Source organism: Poecilia mexicana, unplaced genomic scaffold, assembly GCF_051168715.1.
Source record: "Poecilia mexicana isolate PSO_F unplaced genomic scaffold, ASM5116871v1 scaffold_12, whole genome shotgun sequence".
Classification (NCBI taxonomy): domain Eukaryota; kingdom Metazoa; phylum Chordata; class Actinopteri; order Cyprinodontiformes; family Poeciliidae; genus Poecilia; species Poecilia mexicana.
In genome coordinates, this window is record NW_028263381.1 from 2,040,589 (window position 1) to 2,064,447 (window position 23,859).

At 39.8% G+C, this 23,859-nt stretch overlaps 2 protein-coding genes and 1 long non-coding RNA gene across 3 annotated transcripts in view; 2 read left to right on the top strand and 1 right to left on the bottom strand.

Moving 5' to 3' along the window:
* Positions 1-5,170, top strand: part of mef2ca (myocyte enhancer factor 2ca) — a 38,853-nt gene extending 33,683 nt beyond the window's left edge. Inside the window, exon 11 of the mRNA XM_015000657.2 lies at positions 14-5,170. Within this exon, the coding sequence (XP_014856143.2) occupies positions 14-362 (349 nt within the window). The 3' untranslated portion in view covers positions 363-5,170. The remainder of the gene's footprint in view (positions 1-13) is intronic.
* A 6,291-nt stretch (positions 5,171-11,461) lies between these two features.
* Positions 11,462-22,825, bottom strand: arrdc3b (arrestin domain containing 3b). Its single transcript, XM_015000656.2, has 8 exons — positions 22,235-22,825; positions 16,848-16,929; positions 16,330-16,477; positions 16,140-16,242; positions 15,761-16,017; positions 14,146-14,299; positions 13,906-14,060; positions 11,462-12,551 (listed from the first exon to the last, which is right to left on the bottom strand). Exons 1-8 carry the CDS (start codon positions 22,512-22,514, stop codon positions 12,474-12,476), a joined length of 1,257 nt encoding a protein of 418 aa, XP_014856142.2. The 5' UTR covers positions 22,515-22,825; the 3' UTR covers positions 11,462-12,473.
* Positions 14,217-14,887, top strand: LOC148155937 (uncharacterized). The gene is made up of 3 exons (XR_015764813.1): positions 14,217-14,353; positions 14,545-14,743; positions 14,843-14,887. It is a non-coding gene; the product is annotated as an uncharacterized LOC148155937 (long non-coding RNA).
* Positions 22,826-23,859: the final 1,034 nt, after the last annotated feature.

The window sequence follows — 23,859 nt, forward strand, 5'->3', positions numbered from 1 at the left end:
CCTATACCTACAGAAACTTGTGCCAGAACTCCAGCCTGGACGTTGGCGTTCACCACAACCTCCACATTAAGTGCGAGCCGGCCTCTCCTCCCAGAGACCGGAGCCTGGGTATGGGCGGGGCCGGACTCAGAGGAGGTGTCAACGCGGCCGGATACGCCCTCGGCGCCGGCCGGGGGCCCCACGAATCCGGTAGTTCCCCCGGTGACAGCGCCTCCAGCTGTGGCAGCTCGTACGAGGGCAGCGAGGAGCGTGAGGATCACCATGGCAACGAGAGCTTCCTGCTGCAGCCGCTGCCCAGTCAGGAGGAACGTCACAGCCCGTCAGTAAAACGGATGAGGCTATCAGAAGGCTGGGCCACATAGTGGGAGGGAGCAGCTCCACAGGAACAGGGGGGAGTAAAGTTACCATATAGTGTTGTTATTATTATTATTATTATTATTATTATTATTATTATTATCACTATCATATTCTCCTTGTACTGAATGCATGTGCTTTATGTTTAATGGTGGTCTGTAGTTGAGGCGGCTGGTCTTGCGATGTGAGGTCAGGATCAGCACACATCACCTGAAAAACAAAACTCTCAAGTTTATCTGTGTGTCACAACATTCTGAACATCAATCATATGAAATATTTATTTATTCAAAATCTGGTAAAATGCAAATATGCAGCTTTTTCTGTACCATAATAATAGTTTTCTTCTTGCCAATACTCCATAAAGTTTCAGCTGATAGTTGACAGATCCCAGCTGAGGATCTCTGCAGCTCCTCCAGAGTCACCAGGAGCCTCTACATAATGCTGCCTCTACCAGCCAGCTGAGCTCCACCCTGTTGTTCAGATCCTGCACTGAACAGACATGTCTCTTGGTATTGTCTAACTACGGCTGCAGCTAAAGATTATTCTAGTAGTCAATTAATCAGATAAAAAAATTGTCAATTTTTCATTTTACCACTTCAGCTTATTTTATATAATGTTAGAAATACAAGAAAAATATGCAAATGAACAAAACTCATTTCTTTATAAATAGGAAAATACACTTTTTAAGCCTAAAATGCATCAACATTATTACTCATCTGCAGCTGAAATAAAACTTCTGACAGGAACATGGAAAGCTCAGGCCGTTACATCACTACAGTGTAGGACTCATCTGCTGATTAATATTTAGAGAGTAAAAGGTGCTTAACAGGAGATTTCTTTTTTTATTGCAGAATTTGAACCAAGTGCAGCTAAAAATGCCACTTGAGTTCCGGGTAGATCAGATTTACCTTTTTAAATTGCAGATGTCTTCATGCAGTTTTTGGTTTAGTTCCTGCTTGAGTGTTTTTTTTTCTTTCAGCCATTGGCTTTTTTTTAGAGCCAGTTAACGATTAATCAATTTCTAGATTAGTTGACTATTATTTCAATAATCGATCAATCATGATTAATCCAATTAATCTGATTAATCATTTCAGCCCTTAACATAACCGTAGTTTATCCTTCTCCTGTATTTTCTTTAAGTTCTATTTGGAAAAATAAGCTCACTTTAATCATGTCTTCCCATTATTGCACCCAAAGCTCAAACTTTCCCATAAGAATTTTTTGACACATAAGTAAATCTTGAGAATTTTTGTATTTTATATTTTATTTGTTTGATGTATGCTGATAGATGAGACTTTCGCCTGAGGCCATCCTCCGCGGGGAAGTTTGACGGTGTACATTTACTGCGTGTTTTCAGTGTGTGTTTAGGTAGCGTGGGGATTATAAGTGAGTTTCTCATGTATGCAAGCTAAAGGAGAGGTCAAAGTGAATAAGTCTGGTACTCTGAACAGTGAAGCTACTGGCGAGTTTGAACGTGGATCCACTCTGATGCTCTCGCTCCACGGCTGTTACACGAGCTGCGTTGCAGGTTCAACACAAACAAACGCTTCAAAATGTATCGCACAATTAAACGAGAACAGGTTTAAGGGCAAAGAAGCCGATGAAATGAGTAGGAAAAGAGTGAAGGAGTAGGGTAGGTGCTGAGGGGGGATTCTCCACTAACAGAGTAACCAACCACAGGAAGATCCTGCTGGTTCTGTTATTGGAACGGTTGAGGACAGACAGAGGTGTTGAGATGGCTGCTGAGAGGTCTAATGGAGTCAAGGCAACAGGTTGCTTAGGAAAAAAATGTTGTATTAATTTTACTTGGTATTGAGATGCTCAGTTTTGATGAGCTTTCTGAGTCTGGCGGCAAAAAAAAAATATTCAGATAGTCAGCAGTTTGGGCTGGATATGACAGGAAGCTAAGAAAACGAACCACTACAGAATGTTTACACACAACGTCTCCTCTAGTCCCTACTGACCGCTGGTTGTACGTTGAAACCAAAGCTAATGTGACAGTAAAAGCTTAAGTAGCAATAGATCTATATGGAAAACCAAGCTAAGTTGAATATACTGACATCTAGAGGCCATGGTTGAAGTTGCAGCCTCTCTATTTGCAGAGTTGACCGTTCTGACAGAAGCAGAACTGTCAGGCTTGTTTCCTCTACGTCTCTGTGGGCTGCTTTGGTTTTCAAAGAAAATCCAACAAGAAGCAAAATGTTTCTATCAAAAGCATACATTAGATATTTGTCTCTTTGTTTTTTAGAATGGTTAAATGGTTGTCCCCTACATCACTAAACACTCTTCTACTAAGCAGGGGTGAGCATTTATCGTATCGTTGATCATTTATCGTTAAATTTATTGTCATGAATTTTCATGTATTATTGTCAATTAATAATATTTAAAACCTCCCAAAACTGTCCATATTGTTGGGATTGTTAGTTTTACAATTTTCTCCAGTTTGTTAATTGAAAGTATCAATAAATCTTAAAATATGATTAAATGTAGAGTTACCTAAAAAAGAAGGGATAAATTGTGCTTATCAGTTTTGTTTATCACAAAACATTGTGATAAAACAGTAAGCCCACATCACCCACCCCTTCTACTCAGTTCTTCTATTTCTAAAGCACAAAATGACTCAGATGATCATCCAGTTTTTCATGCTTCTGTTGTACAAATTGGTCTCCAGTCAATAAATAATCCAGTCATTTAAGCTAAGTTCTAAATAGTTTGCTTCCTGTGTGTCTGAATGGGCTCCATGCTGTGTAACTTCCTCTGTTGTGGTTCGTTTTCAGTTTTCTGTCCAGTCCACATGAAGTCAGACGTCAGAGTGACGGGTCAGAGTGAGGAGCTATAAAGCCATAACGTACATAACAGAGATGCTTTACTGCACAAACCTGCTGGTGTGCTTAGAGACTACAGGTTCCTTTGTTACTATAGCAACGGGATGTTTTATTGAACGGTCTGAGTCTCTATATACAGACGCAACAGGAAGCACAAGGTTTTGACGGCTGGTGTCAGACCAGGCTGCTCACCTTACTGGGCTTTTTCATTCACTCAGGTCATTTATTCCAGCAGTGTCCCATTACTACTGTACAGTTACAGTAATAGTTACTGTAACTGTAAATGTAACTACAGGGTTACATTTCAGTTCTGTTTTTTATTATAAAAACAGAGCATGGCAAATGTCGTCTCAAGACACTTTATGGCACAAACAGGTCCAATTCATATTCATAGAAATATAAAACCCAACCAATGTTTACATGAACAATCAAATCATAAGAAGATTCTGATTCAGTTATTTGACTGTTTATGCACAATACGGTCAGATGTAGTTACATATGGTGACGATTAGTAAAGAGTTTATGTTCTGTTCAGTCATCACCTGACCAGCATTAAGGTCAGAGCTGCAGATCAGGAATCCCAAACCAAACATGGAAAACAAGATCCAAAGAAAAAATCCAACTGAACATTTCCGTCCTCAGTCAGAGAAACTTTTTTAGCTGCTTCTAGATGTAGCAGACTAGGAGTTCACCGTTTTATCTTTAAGAAGTCTGACCCGTCGATTCCCATTTTGGCTGGTATCTATCTTTCTATCTGAAAAGTTGCTAAATGTAGCAAGAATGTTGCTGAGTTGGCAACAATTGAGTGACTACTGTCAACATGCAGACATGGTGGGCGGGTCTGACAGCCAAATATCTCACTGCAGAGCAGCAGAGGACGCTGGTTGGTTTTTGGACCTCTGCTGAGGTAGATAAGATCAGCTTCACATGTAAATATCATCTGATCTCCAAGGAGATCGGAGCCGATTTATCAGCTGGTTTATTTATTGGCACACCTCTAAAAGTGTTCAGTTATGGTGCTCTGCGTTGACCCTGGAGGTTGGAACTCTGATTTGGGAATGACTTCCTGTTTAGCTTTTGAAATTAAAACTCATTAATTCTCTACCTCCAAGTCCAAATAAAACACCAATAATTTCTTTTGATGCCATGTTTCAGCCAGTCTGACACCAGCCACACATCCAGGTTGTTCAAACTGGACATACGACTGCAACTATCATCCCTATTAGAGTTTTCCTTTTGTTTTTCTTTCTGTCTTTTTTTTTTGTTCTTGTTGTTTTTATTTCTGTGTATTGAAAAGACAGAAGTGGCTGAGGGTTCAAATTTGAATATTTTGGCTTAAAACTGTATATTTGGAGCTCGACCCCTCAGCCACTCTTCACTTTTTCTGCTCTGCGCCTGAATTCTCTTAGAAAATGGTGGAGCAACTCAAATTGCTTTTTTATGAACTCCACGTGGCTGAGGTACTTCTCTCCTCCATCTCCATAAGTCAGGATGGTCGTCTAAAACCTAAAACATGTTAGAAAAAAAAAAAAAGTCGGGAGCTCACTCCTGGACTCCAGGTGGCGCCAGCTGACTGAAGATGAAAATAGAAGGCTGGCTTTAAAAAGAAAGAGAGAATGTAAGCTAAGCAGTGTGAAAAGCTTCAAATCAAATCTTTGTATTATTTCTGGAACCAGTTTCTGTCTGGACTTCTGTCAGGTACCTACAAAGCTCTTATTAAAAAAAAATGTTGTACTTAATTTTTCTTTTCATCTGAGCAGGTTGGTGAATCTTTTCTGTACAAAAGAAACGTAAAAGTTTGGCCTGCATTCTCCCCTCATCACATGTTTCCGGATGTACTGAGCGATTGTTAGCGGCATGAGCTGGCCTTTTGTCGCCACCTGACTCACCGACCAACCAAGTGCACATGGGTTGTCGCAGAACTCCCTCACTCAGAACTGTGGTAGTGTTTGTATTTTGCAGAAAATAAAAATGCTCATGTTTTTGTTCCACATGTCTGATGTGGTTTGTTTTTCTGTCCCTACAGCTACTCTTACTCTTAAGACTGGACGATAAATCAATAACAGTGTATTGTTAGTGATCAGTATCAATAGGTGATTAATTACGTCACCAGTTTGGCTGTGTTTCAGATCTTTTAGCAACTAAAATACTCCCACTTCAAATTGAGAGTTCTCAACTTCATATACTTTAATGAAAACCAGGGGATGAAACATTTCACATAAAAACGATTCCTCTAATGTATTTAAAAAATGACACATTTGGAGAGCATTAAAAGAACTGAACACTAGATGGCATCCAGTGTTCACTTCAATCTGCTTGCGATGCTCCTTAAAATAAGTATTCCACATTAGAGTAAGTTCTGTTTATTATAAGTCTGGTTATTTTCAAATAACTCAAAATATCAGCTTCTTAAAAAGCCTTACATTCATGAATCCAAAATTAAGGCCTTAATATGTTAAAAATTAATTATTAAAAAAATTAAGTTTATGGAAGTCCAATAGGTTGACCTTAAATATGTTAATCACAAGTCTTAAATTTTGTAGTGGCTGGACTATTTGATCTTGCATATTCTATGTAGTTTATTTTTTCTCACTTTTCAGTCAAGCAAAACATTTGATTCACATGCAGACATCACAACGTTCAGTGACTTAAAGCACTTGAGGCTACCGCTAACTAGCTGCTAATTATACCCCTGCCAACTAGCTACCTAGCTTTTTTACCTACAGTATCATAAGTGTATTTATTGACACTTGGTTGGATGATGTTCTTTGCCACTGACTCACTTCTGTTGCAAACCTATAAGACACTATATGCATTTCGTGTGAAGAAAAATTCAGTCATAATGGTACTAAAAAGGTTTTTAAAAACCTTAAATTTAAGTTGATGACACCTGCAGAAACCCAGCAACTGCTCTGTGGTTAGCGCCGTCCTTGTCTCATCTGAAAGAAGCCTTTCAGACTCAGACTATTACATGCAGGAGGCATTCTCAGCTGGACTGACTGTATTTACAGAAGAGCGATCTCTGGTTGGCATTGACCTCTCAGTCGACTTGCTGTCTCAGTTTACTGCCTGCATGTCTGCAGAAAGTGTGCAGTAACAACAGAGCGCCTGCTGATGACAAGCACACCAAAATACTATCATTCTGTCATTTCTGCACATAGAGGGGGATGCAGTCAGATGGACAGATGTATGTCTGTGTGCTGTAAACCGGACCCAGTGTTCGGGCGAAGGAAACGGGCCGAGCTCCTCGGCACGCCGAGCTGGGCTTTGTTTAGAAGTCGTCAAGGACAGGCTGTGGTTGGCCTGCAGCCCACATTCCTGCCCAGCACCTTGCATGAGGGCCGACAGTGTGTGCATGTGTACATGCATGAATCTGCTTGTTGACCAAACACATAAACATGTTAATGTAATTAGCATTTAAAAAAAACGTTCAAGCCGCTGCGTTTGGTGTCGAGCGCTCCTAAAGATGGCTTCCTGTTTGAGCTGCACTAGATGGAAAATAGATTTGTGCAAAAATAATATTTCACAGTGTATTTTATTTCCAACAAAACAAACAAAAAATACCCAAACTGCAGATTCCGATAAGAATATTCTAAAAATGCAGCAAATTAAAGTTTCGACTCTCTTAATTTAAACCTATTTCAAGTTTTTCTCTGCGTATTCCTGCACTTGCTTTTGATTTGCAGTTTTACTCCAGTATGTTTGTGTTTCCTGTGTCTGCAGCATGTTTCTAGCTGTGATAGTCTATATTTTTCTGTGTATCTCTCCTTTATAGAGCATTTTACTTATAAAAAGCATGATTTTGGTTACTGTTTGGCTTTTCTTGTGTTGCATAAAGACGCAGGCCTGTTCCCAAAGCGTTGGTCTGGTCTGCTTGTCCTGGCCTGGTTGTTTGTGTTTTCCTAAACATCAGACCAGTGAGCTCCGTTCTTATCTCACAGACTGAGGAACTCCTGAAGGTCAGCGACGAGAAGAAAGGAGGAAACGTTATTCTATGAAAACCTTGTTTTCAGTTGTAGTTTATTTTATTTAGGGAGTTGAGAATTTTCCACAACAGACAAACACAAGAAGCACATTACTGCTAAGTGGAACTCAAATGTTTCATGGTTTTCCAAATGTGTCACAAATAAAAATCTAATCACTATGACTTGTGAAATACAGACAATAGACGGCCATTTCAAAGCATGTTCATTTTTAGAATGGCCCAGTTAAAGTCCAGACAGAAATCCACCTGAAAACAAATTGCCGTCTGTAGATGTGCAAAGAGACACGGGACGTTACAGACTTCTTCACTTTACAAAGTATTGACTTTGTTTGTAATTTGAAAGTCGGCTCTCATTTTCCTTTGACTTCACAGTTGGCCAGCGCTCTGTGGCTGCAGGTTCCTGGTCTGATTCCCTGGAGCAACACACTGAGCCCTGAGGTTCTGGATTAGTCGCGTTCAAATGCTTTGAATGTTCTGTATTGTAGAGGAAGTTGTTAGTCTACAAAAGCATCTTTCCTCAAAAACCTCATTTTGTTGTGGGGTCCCCCAAGGGTCCATTCTTGGCCCTGTCCGATTCCTGATCAATACCTTCCTTCTATTTTTTTTAAATATGCCTTCGCTTGCATTTTATTGACTCAGATGAATCTGAAACATAATTCTATGATGTCTTTAAAAAGGTTCTATTAATTTGTCTGATTAAATTTTCCTAAAGTAAATGAATTGTCTGTCAGTCAGTGTAAGGATTCATTTTAAGGAAACTCATTTATGTCTCGCCATTATAATCAGAATGAGTTTTGTTCACTGTGATCATGTTATTTCTTTTCTCATGTTTCTCACTTTATACTTTAATTTTTAAATTTAATCATATCTTCCTTTGTTTTTCCTGTCATTTTTAAAATACACAGCGCTTTTGTCAACAGCTGTTGTTGTGCTTCAAACATAAATTTGATTTTATTACTTCAACAATTCCAAATGAAATATACTGAAGTTTGTGGAATGAACCACAACTATCAGAACCATCCTAGAATAATGGCTCAAGTCATTTTTGGCCAAAATTGATTTTTTCCCCCCCTAAATTATCTTTTGAGAATAAATAGGTGCTAATTTTTGTTGTTGTTGCAGAAATTGACTTAGGCCATTATGTTAGGAAGGAGGCCATATGAACTTTGATCTCAGTGCATTCATTATGTTATTCATGCTGTTTTATACATCAGTTGGCTTTTCTTTGTCTATGCAGGAAACTTTGACATGAATAACATTTTGTACGTTTCTATTTTCAGTATCAGTGTTTCCTCATCTTCCAGGTGTGTGTGTGTGTGTGTGTGTGTGTGTGTGTGTGTGTGTGTGTGTGTGTGTGTGTGCGTGTGTGTGTGTGTGTGTGTGTGTGTGTGTGTCTTGTTGGGACTGTTTCTGCCCTCGCTGCTACAACAATGCCACACTCTTCTGTTCTCTCTGCTGCCTCTCCCTGCTTCGCCAGCCAGTTCAAACCAGTTTCTGTTTATCAGCCGTACAGAAGCAGCCTGTATAACGGAGCCAAAACATTTTTCATGTGACCTCTCATCTTTTGTGTGTGCATGTGTGTGCGTGTGTGTGTCTTTGTGTGTGTGTGTGCGTGTGTGTGTTGGAATGTGAACATAAATGTGTTCTTATGAGTCAAATTAAAACAGAGCGATGGGATTCGGGCAGGATGAGTTTTCCTGCAGGCGGCTGTGAACAGATCCCTGACGCTCCGTCGCTCCTTCTGTCTGATCATGGTTAAACCTGCTGTGTCAGCAGGTGTTCTGTCTGTTTAGAACGACCTGCTTCCATTGCAAGGCGCACTTACAAACGTCCAGAATAATCCAGAATAAAGATCTAAAGGAAGGAGTCATACCGCGTACCAGAAACCAAACTATTCCACGTGAAACAAATATCTGTGTGCTGATAATCTCCAGTGAGATGTTGCTGAAGGATCCGGTTCAAACTGCTTTAGGCCCAGCCTGCTGGCGGTGGAGCTTCCCAGCTCAGCTGGTAAAGTCTCAGCTTTTGTGATGCAGGAATGTATATTGAAATCAATGTCCTTTTTCATAGGAAGCCCTAAAAAGGATTTCCTCTGCATAGCAGATTCATGCGTTTTAGGTTACAGTGACTAAAGTTTGTCTTTCGCCTAAAATGGAATCTAAAATTGGTGTCAGACTTGACAGAGAGACTAAGCAAACCTTACTGGGATTATTTGGGTGGAAGAAGTAAAGAGGAAAAAGAAGATCACATTTCAGATAATATCTGTATCAGTTTATCTCAGTCAGTTTAATTATATGCTTTGTGCTCTAAGTGACATACTTTATTTATTCTACTTTATATTTAGAATTCCTTACTGCGTGGTCTAACCCGTTTGACAGAAGGTTTGTTGCAGTTCATTTCAGTTTCAGTTTATCATTTATGTCACATTGGCTGTCCTACTCCTAACACTGACTGAAAAAATGAAAGTTGTTCTTCCACGTTTGAACAAGCTTGTGACGCTCCTGGTGTATTTCAGTGAGCTGTTCTGGTGCAGAGTTATTAAATACATTTATAATTCAGCACATTTATGTCAGTGTTTAAAAAAGAAAGAACGCTTTAAGTCAACCCAGCTGTTTCTCTGCATCAGATCGATATCGGCCGATACCAAACCTCAGAGATCTGTATCGGTATCAGAAGTGAAAAAAGTGGATCAGTGCTTTCCTCATATCTGGGCTCTGATTTTAAAGATTCCCTCTCCTGCCTCATTGTAAGCGTTCGGTTATCCTGAGTTATGTCTGCTGTATGCGTAAGCTGCTGCAGGATGAACTTTTCCTCATGACACAACTGCTAACTTTTTCTTTTCTGTTGGTTTTTTCTCTCTCTCTGGTCTGGCGTTCCGATTGGCTGTTGGCGTCTTCTTGGACTTCAACTGCCAACAACACTAAACTAAGCTTCCTCCTTCTCCTGGTACTAACTTTTAGTTCGGTCTTACATAAGGAAGCACTTCTACATCAGATCTTCTGTTTCGTTTTTTGCCATTTGTACTGAGCCCGGTTCTGGTTCTGCTGGATGTTTCCTGCCGTTAAAGGGGGTTTTCCTCTCCACTGTCATTATGTGCTAACTATGAGGAGTTGCTGTAAACATCACCATGTCTGCTGTCGCTACATGTTGGAGTGAATGCTGCTAGTCGATGGCTCCAGGCAGTCGCTGGGTTTACTGAGACTCAAACGTTTTTAATAAATTTGAATGATGAACTGAACTTGATGCCTTTTTTTTTTTCAATAAACTGGAATGTTTGTATGATTGGACTGAAATGACTTGTTGACATGTGTTGAACTGGAGCTACAGAACTGAACTGAACTGAATGAGGCCGGACAAAGTGACATCCAAACTGATCAACTGAGTCTGATAAGTTGATCAAACATGGATCATTAATAAAGGGACAGCTTGTGAAGCTCCCTGTTATGGATTCTAATAAGCATTACAAGCAAAAATAGAAGTGAAATCAGTGAGGTGGAGAGGTTTCATCTGGATCAGACAGTGTGAACAGTAACTGAGACGTGACCTCCTGCTGTTTGACATCACTGAAATCTGTGGCCAAAAACATTTCTTCATAACTCATATTACTCTTCTGCTGAAAACAGGAAATGTTCTAATTTCCCGGTAGGATGGATTTCCAGAAGAAATCTGTAGTAGATCGGTTTGGGTTGGAGCAGTCAGTGATGTAAGCTGCTGACATGACCAGTACTGCGCCTTTAAAAGCCTTTACTTTCAGCAGAGCTCTACCGGCAGCGCCAAATTTCGTTTGCTACTTGAAAATAATTGCTTAGATGTAAATATTATGTATATTTTAGATGATTTGCGATTTGCGGTGAGCACAATTAGATGTATTTTTGCTTCCCTTGATAGAGAATAAAAGGAAATGTGAGGAACATTTGTGTTCCTCGTAACTGACACTGTCATCACATGATAACTAACTGTATTCTGGTTATTTCTCTCATGTCATGCAGCTCTGCCTGGGGAGGTGATGCATTCAGGGCAATCCGGAACAAAAACCGGTCACAGCTGGAAACTGTTTAAGGTTGGGGCGGAGCTTCATCTTTCAGCTGAATTGTTGGATTTTCCTCAAATTTTTATTTAAAAAAAAAAAAAAAAAAAAAAAAACTCTTAAAACTATATATTATATTCCTGTCTCCTCACAAATACTCCATGCTGGTTTTGTCACATAAAATCCCAATGTGGAGGTTTTAGGTTCAGGTTGTGGAAAAACGTGGCAAGGTGCTATATCCTGTAGCCATAGCAACAAACAATTGAGTCATTGTATTATTTTAGAAAATAAACCTTTTATTTGATCCAAAGTTGATCGTGAAAGCAACAAGATCATGACAATAATATATAATGCACAGAAATGGAATAAACAGCAACAGAGTACATGAAAAACTAGTGCAAAAAAACCCTCAAATATAAAAAAATATATTGCACTTGGTAATCTGAACTTTTAGGTGGAAGAAAATGTGTTTGAACATTCTTAATCTGATATAATTCTCTGTAAACATTGATCTGTTATTTTTCTTTCTTTCTTTTTTTTGCGTTCTAACATCCGTCCGGGTCGTGGAAGAATCTGCAGCTACACAGGCTTCATCTCAGAGCAGAAACCAACAGGCAACTTGTGGTAGACTGTCTGGGTTGGTCCGAGTTGTGCTTTGTCCTAACATTTAAGTCGACACACACCCTGTAGCCTTCACACACACACGCATACATGCACGGACATACACACACACATTCACACTCAACTTGAGCTTTGAAGCCCTTGAGTTGGTCGCTGATGTGACACTTTTCTGTCGTCATCGTCTTGTTTCTGGTTTGAGTTGGAGAATCTCAGGGAATTTCACCGGACTTCCACCTTCGGGCCTGAGCGCTGAGCTCAGCTGTCTGTGGAGACAGCTCTCGTCACTATGTGCCAGTTAGAGCACTGCGGACGTTCCGTCTACTGAGACATGTCGACCCGCAGCGTTCTGAGAGGGAACCGGTTGGAACGGCATGTGCAAACCTCTCTGTGAGGCAGGAGGAGACGTCTTCTGAGCCGTGGTGGTGGGAGGGGAGGACAGTTTTTCACGCCGCTGTCAGAGGACATTGGTTTTGTCCTCGTCTTGAGGACGGGAAATGGTTTGTCCAACGTAACCCTGGTCCATCTCGTCCATGAGTCACCGTGGACTCCGTCGGTCGGCTGTCCTCAGGTCAGCATGGGTCCGGCCACATCTACAGTGGCATCCTGGTGAGAAGTCATGTGGGACTTCTAGCTGAGCATGGGTAGACTGGGTAGGACCCCCTCAGCGGGACGGACACATGTCGGGTCTCCGGACGTCTGCAGTGCCACAGACCTCCACGGTGTCGGGGTAGGGGTCCACCTGAGGACAGGAGGGAGGAAGAATGACACTGAATTCTCTGACTCCCCTGTAAGAGCCTGTTGCTACTCAGCAGGTAAGGGTTCAGCTACTTTTCTTTACATTTCACTTAGTGTGAGTAACATAAAGTACTAATAACTTCACATCTAGCTTTCACAGATAACACAACACACAGTGAAGTAAAGTCAACCAGCTCTGTGTGGCCCCTGCCTATTTTTTGCAGTCACTTGGCGCTGACTGGCTGTACAATAGTGAGGAAGACTCTAGATGTTAGTAACTGTGCTAATGGTAAGATGGTTTCTGCTGTGCATAATAATGAATATTAGGATGTATTTGGACTTTGAACTATTTAGTTTTAGAGGGGGGTTCAAGAATTCACAGATTTAGTTTTGGCGAGGACGACTGTGGTCCCTGACCTACTGTAGCTACACAAAGCTATAGCTAAGGTAAGTGAAGACGGCTGTTTTGTGATGCTAGCTGCTCCAACTGGGCTAATCTTTAACAATTCAAAAATTATGTAGTCATTTTGTCTTTGTATTAAAACAGTAAAACAATGTTTCACAGGTATGATGTGACGTCACCTCTGCTCCTAATATAAAAAATGGATGAGCGCTCACAGCAGGAAGGCTTGAAAAAAAAATTCTGAACGCTCATCTACAATCGATACAAATTGGAGAAAGTTTTAGAAAAAGCAGAGATGAGAAAACGTCCACAAAACTCTTGCTTGGTGCATCTTTGATTTTGATGAGTTTTAATTAATCAATTTTTTACTGAATTTATTTAATATTTTGGACACATTTTATTTATACAGAATTTTTCAGCGATTTGCATTCATTGCATTTCGATTGTTTAGGTTAAGCTACTTTAACCTAAAGTAGTTGGATTTTATCAACTTTCATTCAAAGGCATTGTGAAGTCTTAAAGCTTCTTTACCTTCTTAGTAATATTTGGCACAAAGTTGCAGGAAAAAGGGTTTTCTGCACTTGATCAACACACACTCTTACAATGTTTTTGCACCAAAGTTTTTGTACACCACATTTTTTTATTGAAGTGTTTTCTGAATCTTTCTCATTTGTCTGGTTTATCTTGTGGCATCGTACATGTTTCTGTTCTTAGGTCCAGCTCTGTGAAAAATCGTAGACATGTATGCTTCAGTGTGTACATTTTGTAACTTACTTTTTTTGTTATTATTATTATTATTAGTTTTTTTTTGTATCTTTCTGAATAGTAATATTACGCCTGTTTTGTGTGTTTTAAATAAGTTTTCTGCATTTCTTACATTTACTACCTTGTCAACACTAAACCACTGAGACATGCTCTGTGTGTGTGTGTGTGTGTGGGGGGGGGGGGTGTTTACCTCAGAGTAGAGTGGTGGGGGGAGATATCTGAACTCTGTGATGTATGTCAGCACAGATCCTTGGTCCTCTCCCTCCCCATCAGACCTATCACAGCCCTGCAGACAGTTCCGCCTGTGAGCCTCTGATATTGCCAGATCACTGTAGCTTGGTGGAGCTGCAGAAAACAAGAAGGTGTAAGATATCGTTCTGTCCCCAAAAGAGCTGCAGGGCAGAAAATGTGTGTTTAACCCCGTGCGTACCCTCGGGTCTCTCTGGCAGGCCCATCCAGCTGACCGAGCTGGAGTTGCTGCTGATGCTGGAGGTGCGGGTGGCGCAGGCATGGAGCGGTATGGTGCCGATGACCAGAGGCAATGAGAGCGATAGGTTCAATCCGCCGGGAATGTCCACGTACACCTGGAGGGAAGACATGCTTTCAAGTTAGCAGGAGCCGCTTGTATCTTTGTGTTGGTGAATTTCAGCTGTGCACACACACACACACACACACACACACACACACACACACACACACACACCCATAATATAACAAGAGGCAGCTTCACAATCAAAGCAATAGGTCCATGTGAGAAACATAAACACCCCGGGCTTCTAACCCCCTGCTGCCTCAAACATCTTAACCTTGTTATTCACCTTTTCTCCAGAAAAAACATCAAACAATGGAGCTCTGAACTGCGCCCTTATATCACCTTACCCAAAATATTACAACTGAGCCGAAGTTCAAGAAGCCAGAGAAGTAAAAACAAAGGAGTGGTCATGCTGGGGATTAACACTTCACTAGCCCTTAGCAGTGTTTTATGAGTTCATGCTATCAGAGAGTCATCAGCTTGGAGATTAGTGAAGGTAATCAGGCTTCTACTGCTATGTGCTTTTAATGTTTTACTAAGTTTGTCTAGTTTATGAGTTACTGACAATCACTGTTTGTTTTTATTCCGCATTCAGACAGGAGACGACAGACAAGCTAATAAAACACAGCATGGATGCTCACTCGTTTCTCAGCTGTTGTATTTTGTCTCAGTTTTTTGTAGACTAACAAACTTTCTTATTGTTTTTAACTATCATTACATTCTCAGATATAATAAATACCTAGGCTACCATTGCTTATCTACCTTTTGGGTACCACTGGGAGCAGGAGCTGAAAGATTTCAGTTTACTTTTAATCTACATTTTGAAGTTCCTGTGGTAGTGAGCTGTGCTGTAATGCTAACCTTATCTTTTGTGGTCTATAACCAAATAACAGCAAATAATATTTTGATCAGCATCGCCACCGACTAGGACAGTTGATGTTTTTGCCATTTGATACTTTTGAAGTTTTTATTAAGTCGTTATCTCTCTAATTCACCACAGGGGGAGCTGCTGCTCCTAACTTCCTGCATCAGTGACTTATAAGGCATAGTTGAAAAAATATACACATTGATATATCTTACAGTAATAGTACCTAGTCTCATGTTATTCAAAATTTAAAAACTACAAGTAGGGATAATTAATCTGTTATGGAAAATGGTAGCGAATTTAGTTTTTAGTGTTTTTAATAAAAGTTTTGTTCACATTTAATTCTGTAATTTAATTTTAGAATTTGAATTGAAAACTTTATTGTGAGCATGTGGTTTCATTTTATGAATATGCATGATTATCTAATGTGTCTGTAAAAGGAGCAGTAAGAAGCATAAGCTCATTTAATCCCTCAGTTAATTAACGTTACCGGTTGGCCTGAGTACTTCACACACCTCATGTACGTCTCAACATGCAACTTCATTCACATCTTTATGTTCCTAATGCTGAATGTTTGTCACCAGACACTAGTGGATAGTGGGAGGGGAAGCAATTAGCTTGACTCTCCGACAGTCACTCTGTACTCACCATGAGGGCGTACTCCACTCTGATGATGGGACAGTCCAGTATGGAGGGCGACACCGGGGGGATCTTGAGCAGCTTGCCCTCCCAGCTTTGGCTCTTCCCTTGCTGCAGAGGTTCTCCCCGCAGGTTGGACACCAACTGCTGGATCTGCCTGCCCTTGCCCTTGGCGAAGAAGGTCTGTGTCTGGTACAGCGCCGCTTTGGGCACCACGACACGGGACGAGCAGTTTTCCACCTCGGCAAAGATCTGGATGGACTCGCCTGGGAGAGAGGGGAGAAGAGATCAGTCTGTCAGACTGAGAGAGGAAGGGACACAAGTGAAACTTTAGAGGGGAATACTGAGAGGAAGAGGAGGATGAACGTAAAGAAGAGGCGTGGCTCACCTGGTGTGTAGCCCTTCCGCTCTATTTTGGCACTGAGGGAGATTGGACCCGACGCGCAGAACCAGCAACACAGAGTTTTCTCCTTCGTCCCAGCCTGGGGGGCCTGTTCACACACATACACACACATCCATCTGATTTAGCCGCAGGCGATACAATTAAAGACTCCAATGAATAAAGCAGCAGCTCCTACCAGCAGGAGGGGCGTGTTGATGTCGATGTGTTCGAACACAATGAACTCTTTCTTGACTTTGACAGGCAGCAGCCAGGGCCGGTGCAGCTCGGCTTTCACCCAGTACCTCACACTGCCGTGCTTCCCTTCAAACGAAGTGGCCAGAGCCCTGCAGGAGAGAGGAGAGAGGCGGAGTGAGGCCCAGAAATGTGGGTGGTCCAGTCAAACCCAACCATTCCTTTCCTTCAGGCCAAAGCTTTAATGACTTTCCTGACCCTGCATATTTTCTGAAGAGCTGAAGCTGCTTGAGACAGAGTTAGTTTTAATTGCTTCATACACGGTTGGTTAGTTAGTTTAGTTCAGGGCTCCAGGCGGAGGTGTGGGGCCCCTTCAGAGGCTCCAAGTAGGGCCTCAGATGATCAACATGAAAAGACACCTTTGCATCAGATTATACAATCTCCATATGCAAGTTGCTGATTTTAAAAGGGTCAGTTCTTGCAGATGGAGCGGCGCGCTGAATGAACTCTGAGGACACTCACATCTGAGGCAGGTTGAAGCTGAAGGCGAACTCATGCAGGCCGGTGTGCAGGACAGTCATGCCCTCCTCCAGAGCGTCTTCATCTGGAACACAGAACAAGTGTTTGAATCCCGCTGTAATTCATGAGCATCAGTTTCAGGCCCAGGACACACAGACCATGGTAGTAACAATACATCAACTTTTAGACTCTTTTTCTTCACTTTTAATCAATATTTAATAACTATTATGTTTAACATAAATATCTCACACCTTCTGATTTTCGGGGGTTTTTTGCAGTAGGATAGTTACTTTGGTCTTTTTATTGTCAAAACATCTTTCATTTTATTCTTGGACGTCAATCAGAAAAATGATCATGGCGAATAACATTTTAATGGATAGTTTTGAATTATATTTTATAATAATGACTAGAAAAGCAGATTTGGTTTGATGCAAAAAATGTATATATACATATATATATATATATATATATATATATATATATATATATATATATATATATATATATATATATATATATATATATATATATATATAGTGTGTGTGTGTGTGTGTGTATAATTTTTTTATTTTTTATTTTATTTCTTCCACCCAGCTTTCTAAGGCCCCCCTAGCATTCCCGGACAGGCCCCCAACAGGGAATGCTATAGGTATTTTATGTTGTCCTTTTGTAATGTCTGTAAAATGTTAAAATAATTGAGGTGATTAATTTGAATTTTTTGTTTTGATTTTGTTTGTGTCTTAAGACATATCATAAAATCTTTTTTTTATTTGTAATGTTTGTAAAAGTATGACTATATTCACCACACATTATGACCTTGTGGCATGGAACCCATGAAGAATAGTCTCTATACTAGAGACTAATGGTGATCCTTAACTAAACCAGTAAACAAATGTTTGTTCTAAACCAGTCAAAAAATGATTGACATCCCAAACAGCATTATGGTTTACACAATTCACAAATCTTTGTAGAACAAATCCAAATGAACCAAAAGTTGGTTTAAAAAATTCCTTTAGGAAAATTTTCATCCAGTCTTATGCTCTCATAAATATTTTGTTTTGTCCGTGTTTAATCTTTTTTTCTATTCTCTTTTATTTTTTTTATTTTTATTTTTTTGCACTGCTCTAGTGAAAGGGAGTAGGAAATGTGAAAAGTCAAGTTATGAAACAAAGAAGCAGCCTTTTTCTGCCCCATTTTGACTGGAATGTTTTATATCTGTTGGGGGCAATCCAGAAAATATGCATTTTTCCGCTGGTTTTTATGTGAGATTATCTGATAAGTCATTGATTCCCACACTTTGGATAATGAAGCAATTCATATCTCACAAGAATGAGTTCAGAAATGTTTATGTGGTTGTTATACCAAGATTGTATGTAAACTCAACTGATAGTTGGAGTCGAGTCTTTTTCACTGCTGTTTTGAAGGCCAGAAAATTTGAGAACCAGTAATAAATACAAGCTCTGTTGTGGTATCTATATTGCGTTTATGAAAAATGTAACCTTTGATTTTGATAAAAATATTGATTTTGACCATTTCAAAACCTGTGGAATGAGTAGCACTACTGTAATATTTTAAAACTTGCTTCTTGTTAAACTGTTCCCACCACTGTGTTTACATGCTTGCTGGCAAAATCATTTGCATTGTTTTTTTTTTCTTTTTTCTTTTTAAAGAATTTTTTATGACATTTCTGTTAATGCACATCTGAGTTACTGTACTGTACATAGTCTGTTGTGTTTTTGAAAGTTAAGACACATGAACATTTGTACATTTTTAAAAATCATCTAACTCAATTGCACAATAGTGAGTACAATATTTCTATTCTAATAACTGTCCAGTATATTTATATTATAATCTTGTATTTCAGTGATTCTTGAGAATAGGGACAAAACAGGTTCTATGGATAAAGCACAAAATTTGAATAAAATATACACAAAATATAATTTTTTCAAATATCTGACTCAACTAACCTGGGTCATGTGAGCACAACAATGTATATTTTCCAGGTACTTGCTGAATATTTTTTTATTTTAAACATTGTAGTCGGTGGATGATGCCTATAAAAGCCCAGGAGCAGAACTTAATACATAACAATAGTTTAAAATAATTAAAGAAATACTAAAATTAAGTATAAGTAGTCATATAAACAATTAGAGGTATCAATAAATTGAATTAAAAATCATTTTTATATATTTATATATTTTCCAACTCCATTGAAATTTGTCCCTAGTTTTTGTCAACACCGTCAGAAATGAGAAGAATGTAAAAAAAATCAGGCATTATTGGGGGGCACCAGAACTTCTGAGGACCCCATGACCTCTTCCTTTCTCTTCCTTTGCTAAGAGGGCTAGTTAGCTCTGGTTAGCTTAAGTTATTCTTTACTTTTTTCTTCTGTTTTATTCCTAAGTTGCTTGTCACAACTAGTGACAAGCAACTAGTTTGCTTGTCACTAGTTGTGACAAGCAAACTGACAATTTTCAAAACTTTGATGAAATTTTGTGAAATAAAAGCTTAATTTTGGTATAATGTAAAGATTTCATGGACCTGATGAGCTACAATATGGCCTCCTTCAGAATAACATCATATAAATTGAGGTAGTTTGGCTTTTTTTCAACTCCGTCAGATGTCAACTCCATCAGTTTTTCTGACTCTTTCAGTGAAATTGTTGTCAAATCTCACTTAAATGTGCAATTAATTCATTTTAATGTATTTTACATGAATTGCATTACTTCACATGTATCAAGTTTTTCATTTTATTCACAAGTTTGTCACCACCTTCAGTTCTGTGTCAACTCCATCATGCACTGTCAACTCCGTCAGATGGTCTTTTTGTTGTTTTTGGTTTTAATTAATATTTCTTTTGTTTCTTGAGAAGCATTTGTCTGTAAAATGAGTAAAAATATCACTAATAGGGTCAATAAAAATTATTTTTTATTTATTTTTGTCAGATGGTGATCACAAAGTTCAGGGTCAGGTCGATTAAAAATGTAATTTAAAAAAAAAAAATGTTGCAACTGGGAGCCTGTATTTTAGCATCTTTACATTTCCTAAACATTATTTGTCATATTTGCATACATAAGGTTGAGAAATAACAAAAAAAATTACGGGAAAATTAAAACCCATTTTGTCCCTATTCTCAAGAATCACTTATATAATTATTATTACTAAAATAATTATTAGCCTACTACAAAAATCTTGTTTTTTGTATAAATAAATCATATTTGTATTTATACATTACTATGTATTATACTTAGTATGTATTTGAGGGGTTTTTTTTATACTATCTTTGTCCCTAGTTGAACAACCTATAGCTGTATTTCAGCACGCAGAGTGCTAACTAAGCTATCAACACGTGTAGCGAAGCGAACAGCAGTCAAAGGAAAAGCTTCAGAGGGAGAAACGTCATCGTGACCTTCCTCACTTCCTCATTTCTGGTGTCATCTATCAGTTCAGTTTGTGTAAGAGTTCTCAGTCAACCCCGCCGCTACTCGCTTCCTGCCACCTCATCCTGCATCTCTGCAATGTGCGCGCGAGCGCGACGCGAGACACTTCCTCCGTGTGTGTGTGTGTGTGTGTGTGTGTGTGTGTGTGTGAGCGAGAGAGAGTTTACTGCGCGTGCGGGCGTGCGCGCGGACCCAGTCACTGGCAGCGCAGCTCAAGCAGGAGTAGACCGGTATGAACCAGACTGAGCAGCTTACTCTAGCTGGAAACTCCGACGAGCTCATCGCAACTCGGCCTCCTATTGGCCAAGCATGTGAGACGAATTAAAATGGAAGAGCGCTGATTGGCTAGTTGGCTGCGAGCTACCCGCCCACACGAGAGGAGTCCGTGCAGTGTGTGGCCTGAGAAGGGGGAGGAAGGGGTGAGGCAGGAGAGGAAGGGTGTTGTTACTCTAAAGATGAACTTCAGGTGGACCTGCTGTTCTCACGCGAACACTCCGTTAACATAAACTGTTGTTAATGTCTGCTTTATTTAAGCCAATAAAGTTGTTTGTTTCCGGCCTGTTTTCCTGAGTTTTTCCTTTGTGTTCATCTGAACATCTTCTTTTAAAATAACAGCAGACACTGGAGAACATGACCTTATTTTTTTAATCAGATCATTTTAAAAATGTTTTATATGTTTTAGGAGAGTTATTTTAATTATATAAAGTGTGCTTATGTATCGCTATCAATTTGAATGAATAAATTACTTTAAATAAGCTAAAAGTTGAGACACAATCATAAAAAACCTTTAAATCCATCCTATTGTATTATCATTGTGCATTATAAAAAATAAATATGGAATAACCTAGTGGTTATTTTCAAGATGGCAGATGGAAAACAACCGAGTGATTTTTCATATGCAGTTTGATCATCTTTTTGTTCAAACTTGTTAAAGAGTAAAAGCACCATGTTTCTGTTTGTGTTTGTTAACAAATGCCAGAATTTAAACTTTTTGTGGGGTTTGCATCAAATATATTTGAAGTCTGAAAAACTGTTGGATTTTTGTAATTTGCTAAGCGAGATATTAAATTATTCCCATCAATACTGATAGCGGATACATTTCCAGATGTTGAGATAGAATAATATTTTTTTTAGATGCTGTATTGGGCCCTGGATGCTCCAGGGTCATTCACATGGTCCACAGCCTGAGTCCAGTCAAGCTGTAGGGTCAGAGGTCAACACATCTCTGTACATGTTACAAGTGCAGCTTGTATTTCCATAAAGGTTTCATCCAACGGTCTATTTTGCATCTTATTTTATTTATCACCAAGGCAACAGAACAACAAGACTGAAAAGTGGAGGCAGGCTTACAGGCAGCAGCTGAAGCATAATTCCCTCCACACACACACACACACACACACACACACACACACACACACACACACACACACACACACACACACGCACTCAGACTGAGAGTCAGCCTGGTTCTCCCCTCCCCTCCCCCTGTCTCTGGCAGTTTCTGAACAGGTTTGAACCGCTTCTAACAAAGGGAGAAGCCAGATCTGTCCTTATCATTGATGTCAGCAGTGAAAATCGCCTTTCCGCATGTGTCGTTTAGGAAAAGTTGGTTTAAAACTCAAAATCTTGACGATCAGTGTGTGTTTTCGATCACTTTTATTGTATATTCGAAGCGTTTGCAACTTTTCAGTTTTCTGCAACTCTCCACAAAGAAGGAAGAAAAAACAAGTCGCGATCAGAAGGTTTAAATTGGACAGAAATAAAACTAAAAGCCTCCATCCGTCCCGCTGCTGCCGGCGGTGAAACGGTTTATGAACACACCGAGCAGAGGAGCTGCAGTTCGGGCATCAGCTGTTGCATCAGTACCACTGACTGATGGACTGCGCCCTCTGCATTCCTAAAGTTTTAGAAGTTTTCGTTGATCACCATCATCATCATCATCGCTCTTACCTCTCTCCTCTCCGATCAGGGTGTCGCAGTGATGCAGGTAGTCCACCTCCTCCGTGTAGTTCTGGGTGTAAGCGGTGTTGGCCCCGGCGTTTCTCGACTCCGTCCACCGGACTTTGGCGAGCCCCCGCGCGGTGATGTCCAGCCTCTTCACCCGCACATCCCCGGTCACCTCCACCACCACCCGCCCGGAGACCAGGTCTCCCCCGGAGAACACGGGCAGGTTGTTCTCGTTCAGGCAGTCGAAGTAGACCGCCAGGGCCTTAACTTTGCCCAGCACCATAATGGAAATGCTTTTAGAAAACCAAATATAGAAAAAAAAAAAAAGTAGGAAAATGTGTATAAAAAATAGGAGTCTATTGAGGAGAAGATGGGAGCGGGAGCAGCCTGGGGCTGCGGGTGCCCAGCATAGAGCCGGGTCTGCAGCTGTCAGGGATGGCTCATCTGGCAGCTGATGGTCCGCTTCAGCTCTCCTCCTCCTGCAGCTCTCCTCCTCCGGGTGTGCTCTCTCTCAGCTCTGGCTCAGCCTCTCTGCTGCCGTCTGCATGCAGTGGCTGCGCTCTTAAAGCCTCCGCTCGGAAAAAAAAAAAAAAAAAAAAAAAAAATAATAATAATCCCACTGAGCATGTGCGCTCCGACCAACCGGCCTGCTGCTGCTGCTGCTGCTGGGCTCAGCCTTTTCTAAACAGGCGAATCTGTCTCCACTTGCCTTCGACGAATCTTATGAAACGGTAATTATATAAATATAAAAACATGCTGGAAGAACTGTGTGCAAAATGGTGACGTTGAGAAACGACAATATCAGTGAAAGATGGTGGAGCATGTCAGCCCGCCTCTGAGCTGGCGGGGGGAAAAACTGGAGTTTGAAAAAAGTTTTTTTTTAAATTATTATTATTTTATTATTGATGATCAGCAAAAAGATCATAATCCTGCATTAAAACGAACTTTTTCAGATGTTTGTTTTCTTATTTTAAATTATCTTATTGTATAACTGTAACAAATGTCTATAGGACTACAAATTAAATTATCAAGCCAGTTTCATTTCCGGTTTTAATTATTGAATACACTAATTAAAAACAAACGATTCAATTTAATAAATAAATAATAAAACTTATTATATAAAAACGTAGTTTTATTTTTAGTAAAATAAAAACTAAGTGTTTATTTTGCTAAATAAAAACTTAGTAAGTTTGTAGTTTTATTTAAATATAGAGAATTACCAACAGATCTCAGGTGATGGAGGCACTTAATGTTAATAAATAATTGTTTCAACCAAATGTCGCTGCTGTTAACCCCTCTTTCTTAAAAAAGTTAATCTCAGTTAATTAAAATATGATGCAAAAGTAAAAACAAAACAAAACAAAAAAAAAAACAAAGCAAGAGCTTACAGTAAAACTGGTCGTAGTGCTGTGACAAAAAAAGTAGTGACTTCATTACAGATTTTTTCTGTTTTTGACTTTGCAAAGTATCATACACAGTAAAAACTGCTGGGTTAAAAATAACCCAATACGTAACCCAGCGCTGGGTCAAATATGGACCGACCCAACGCTGGGTTGTTTTAACCCAACTGGGTTGGGTTGAGGGTTTGACCCAGCACATTGGGTCATGGCAACTAACCAAACGTTGGG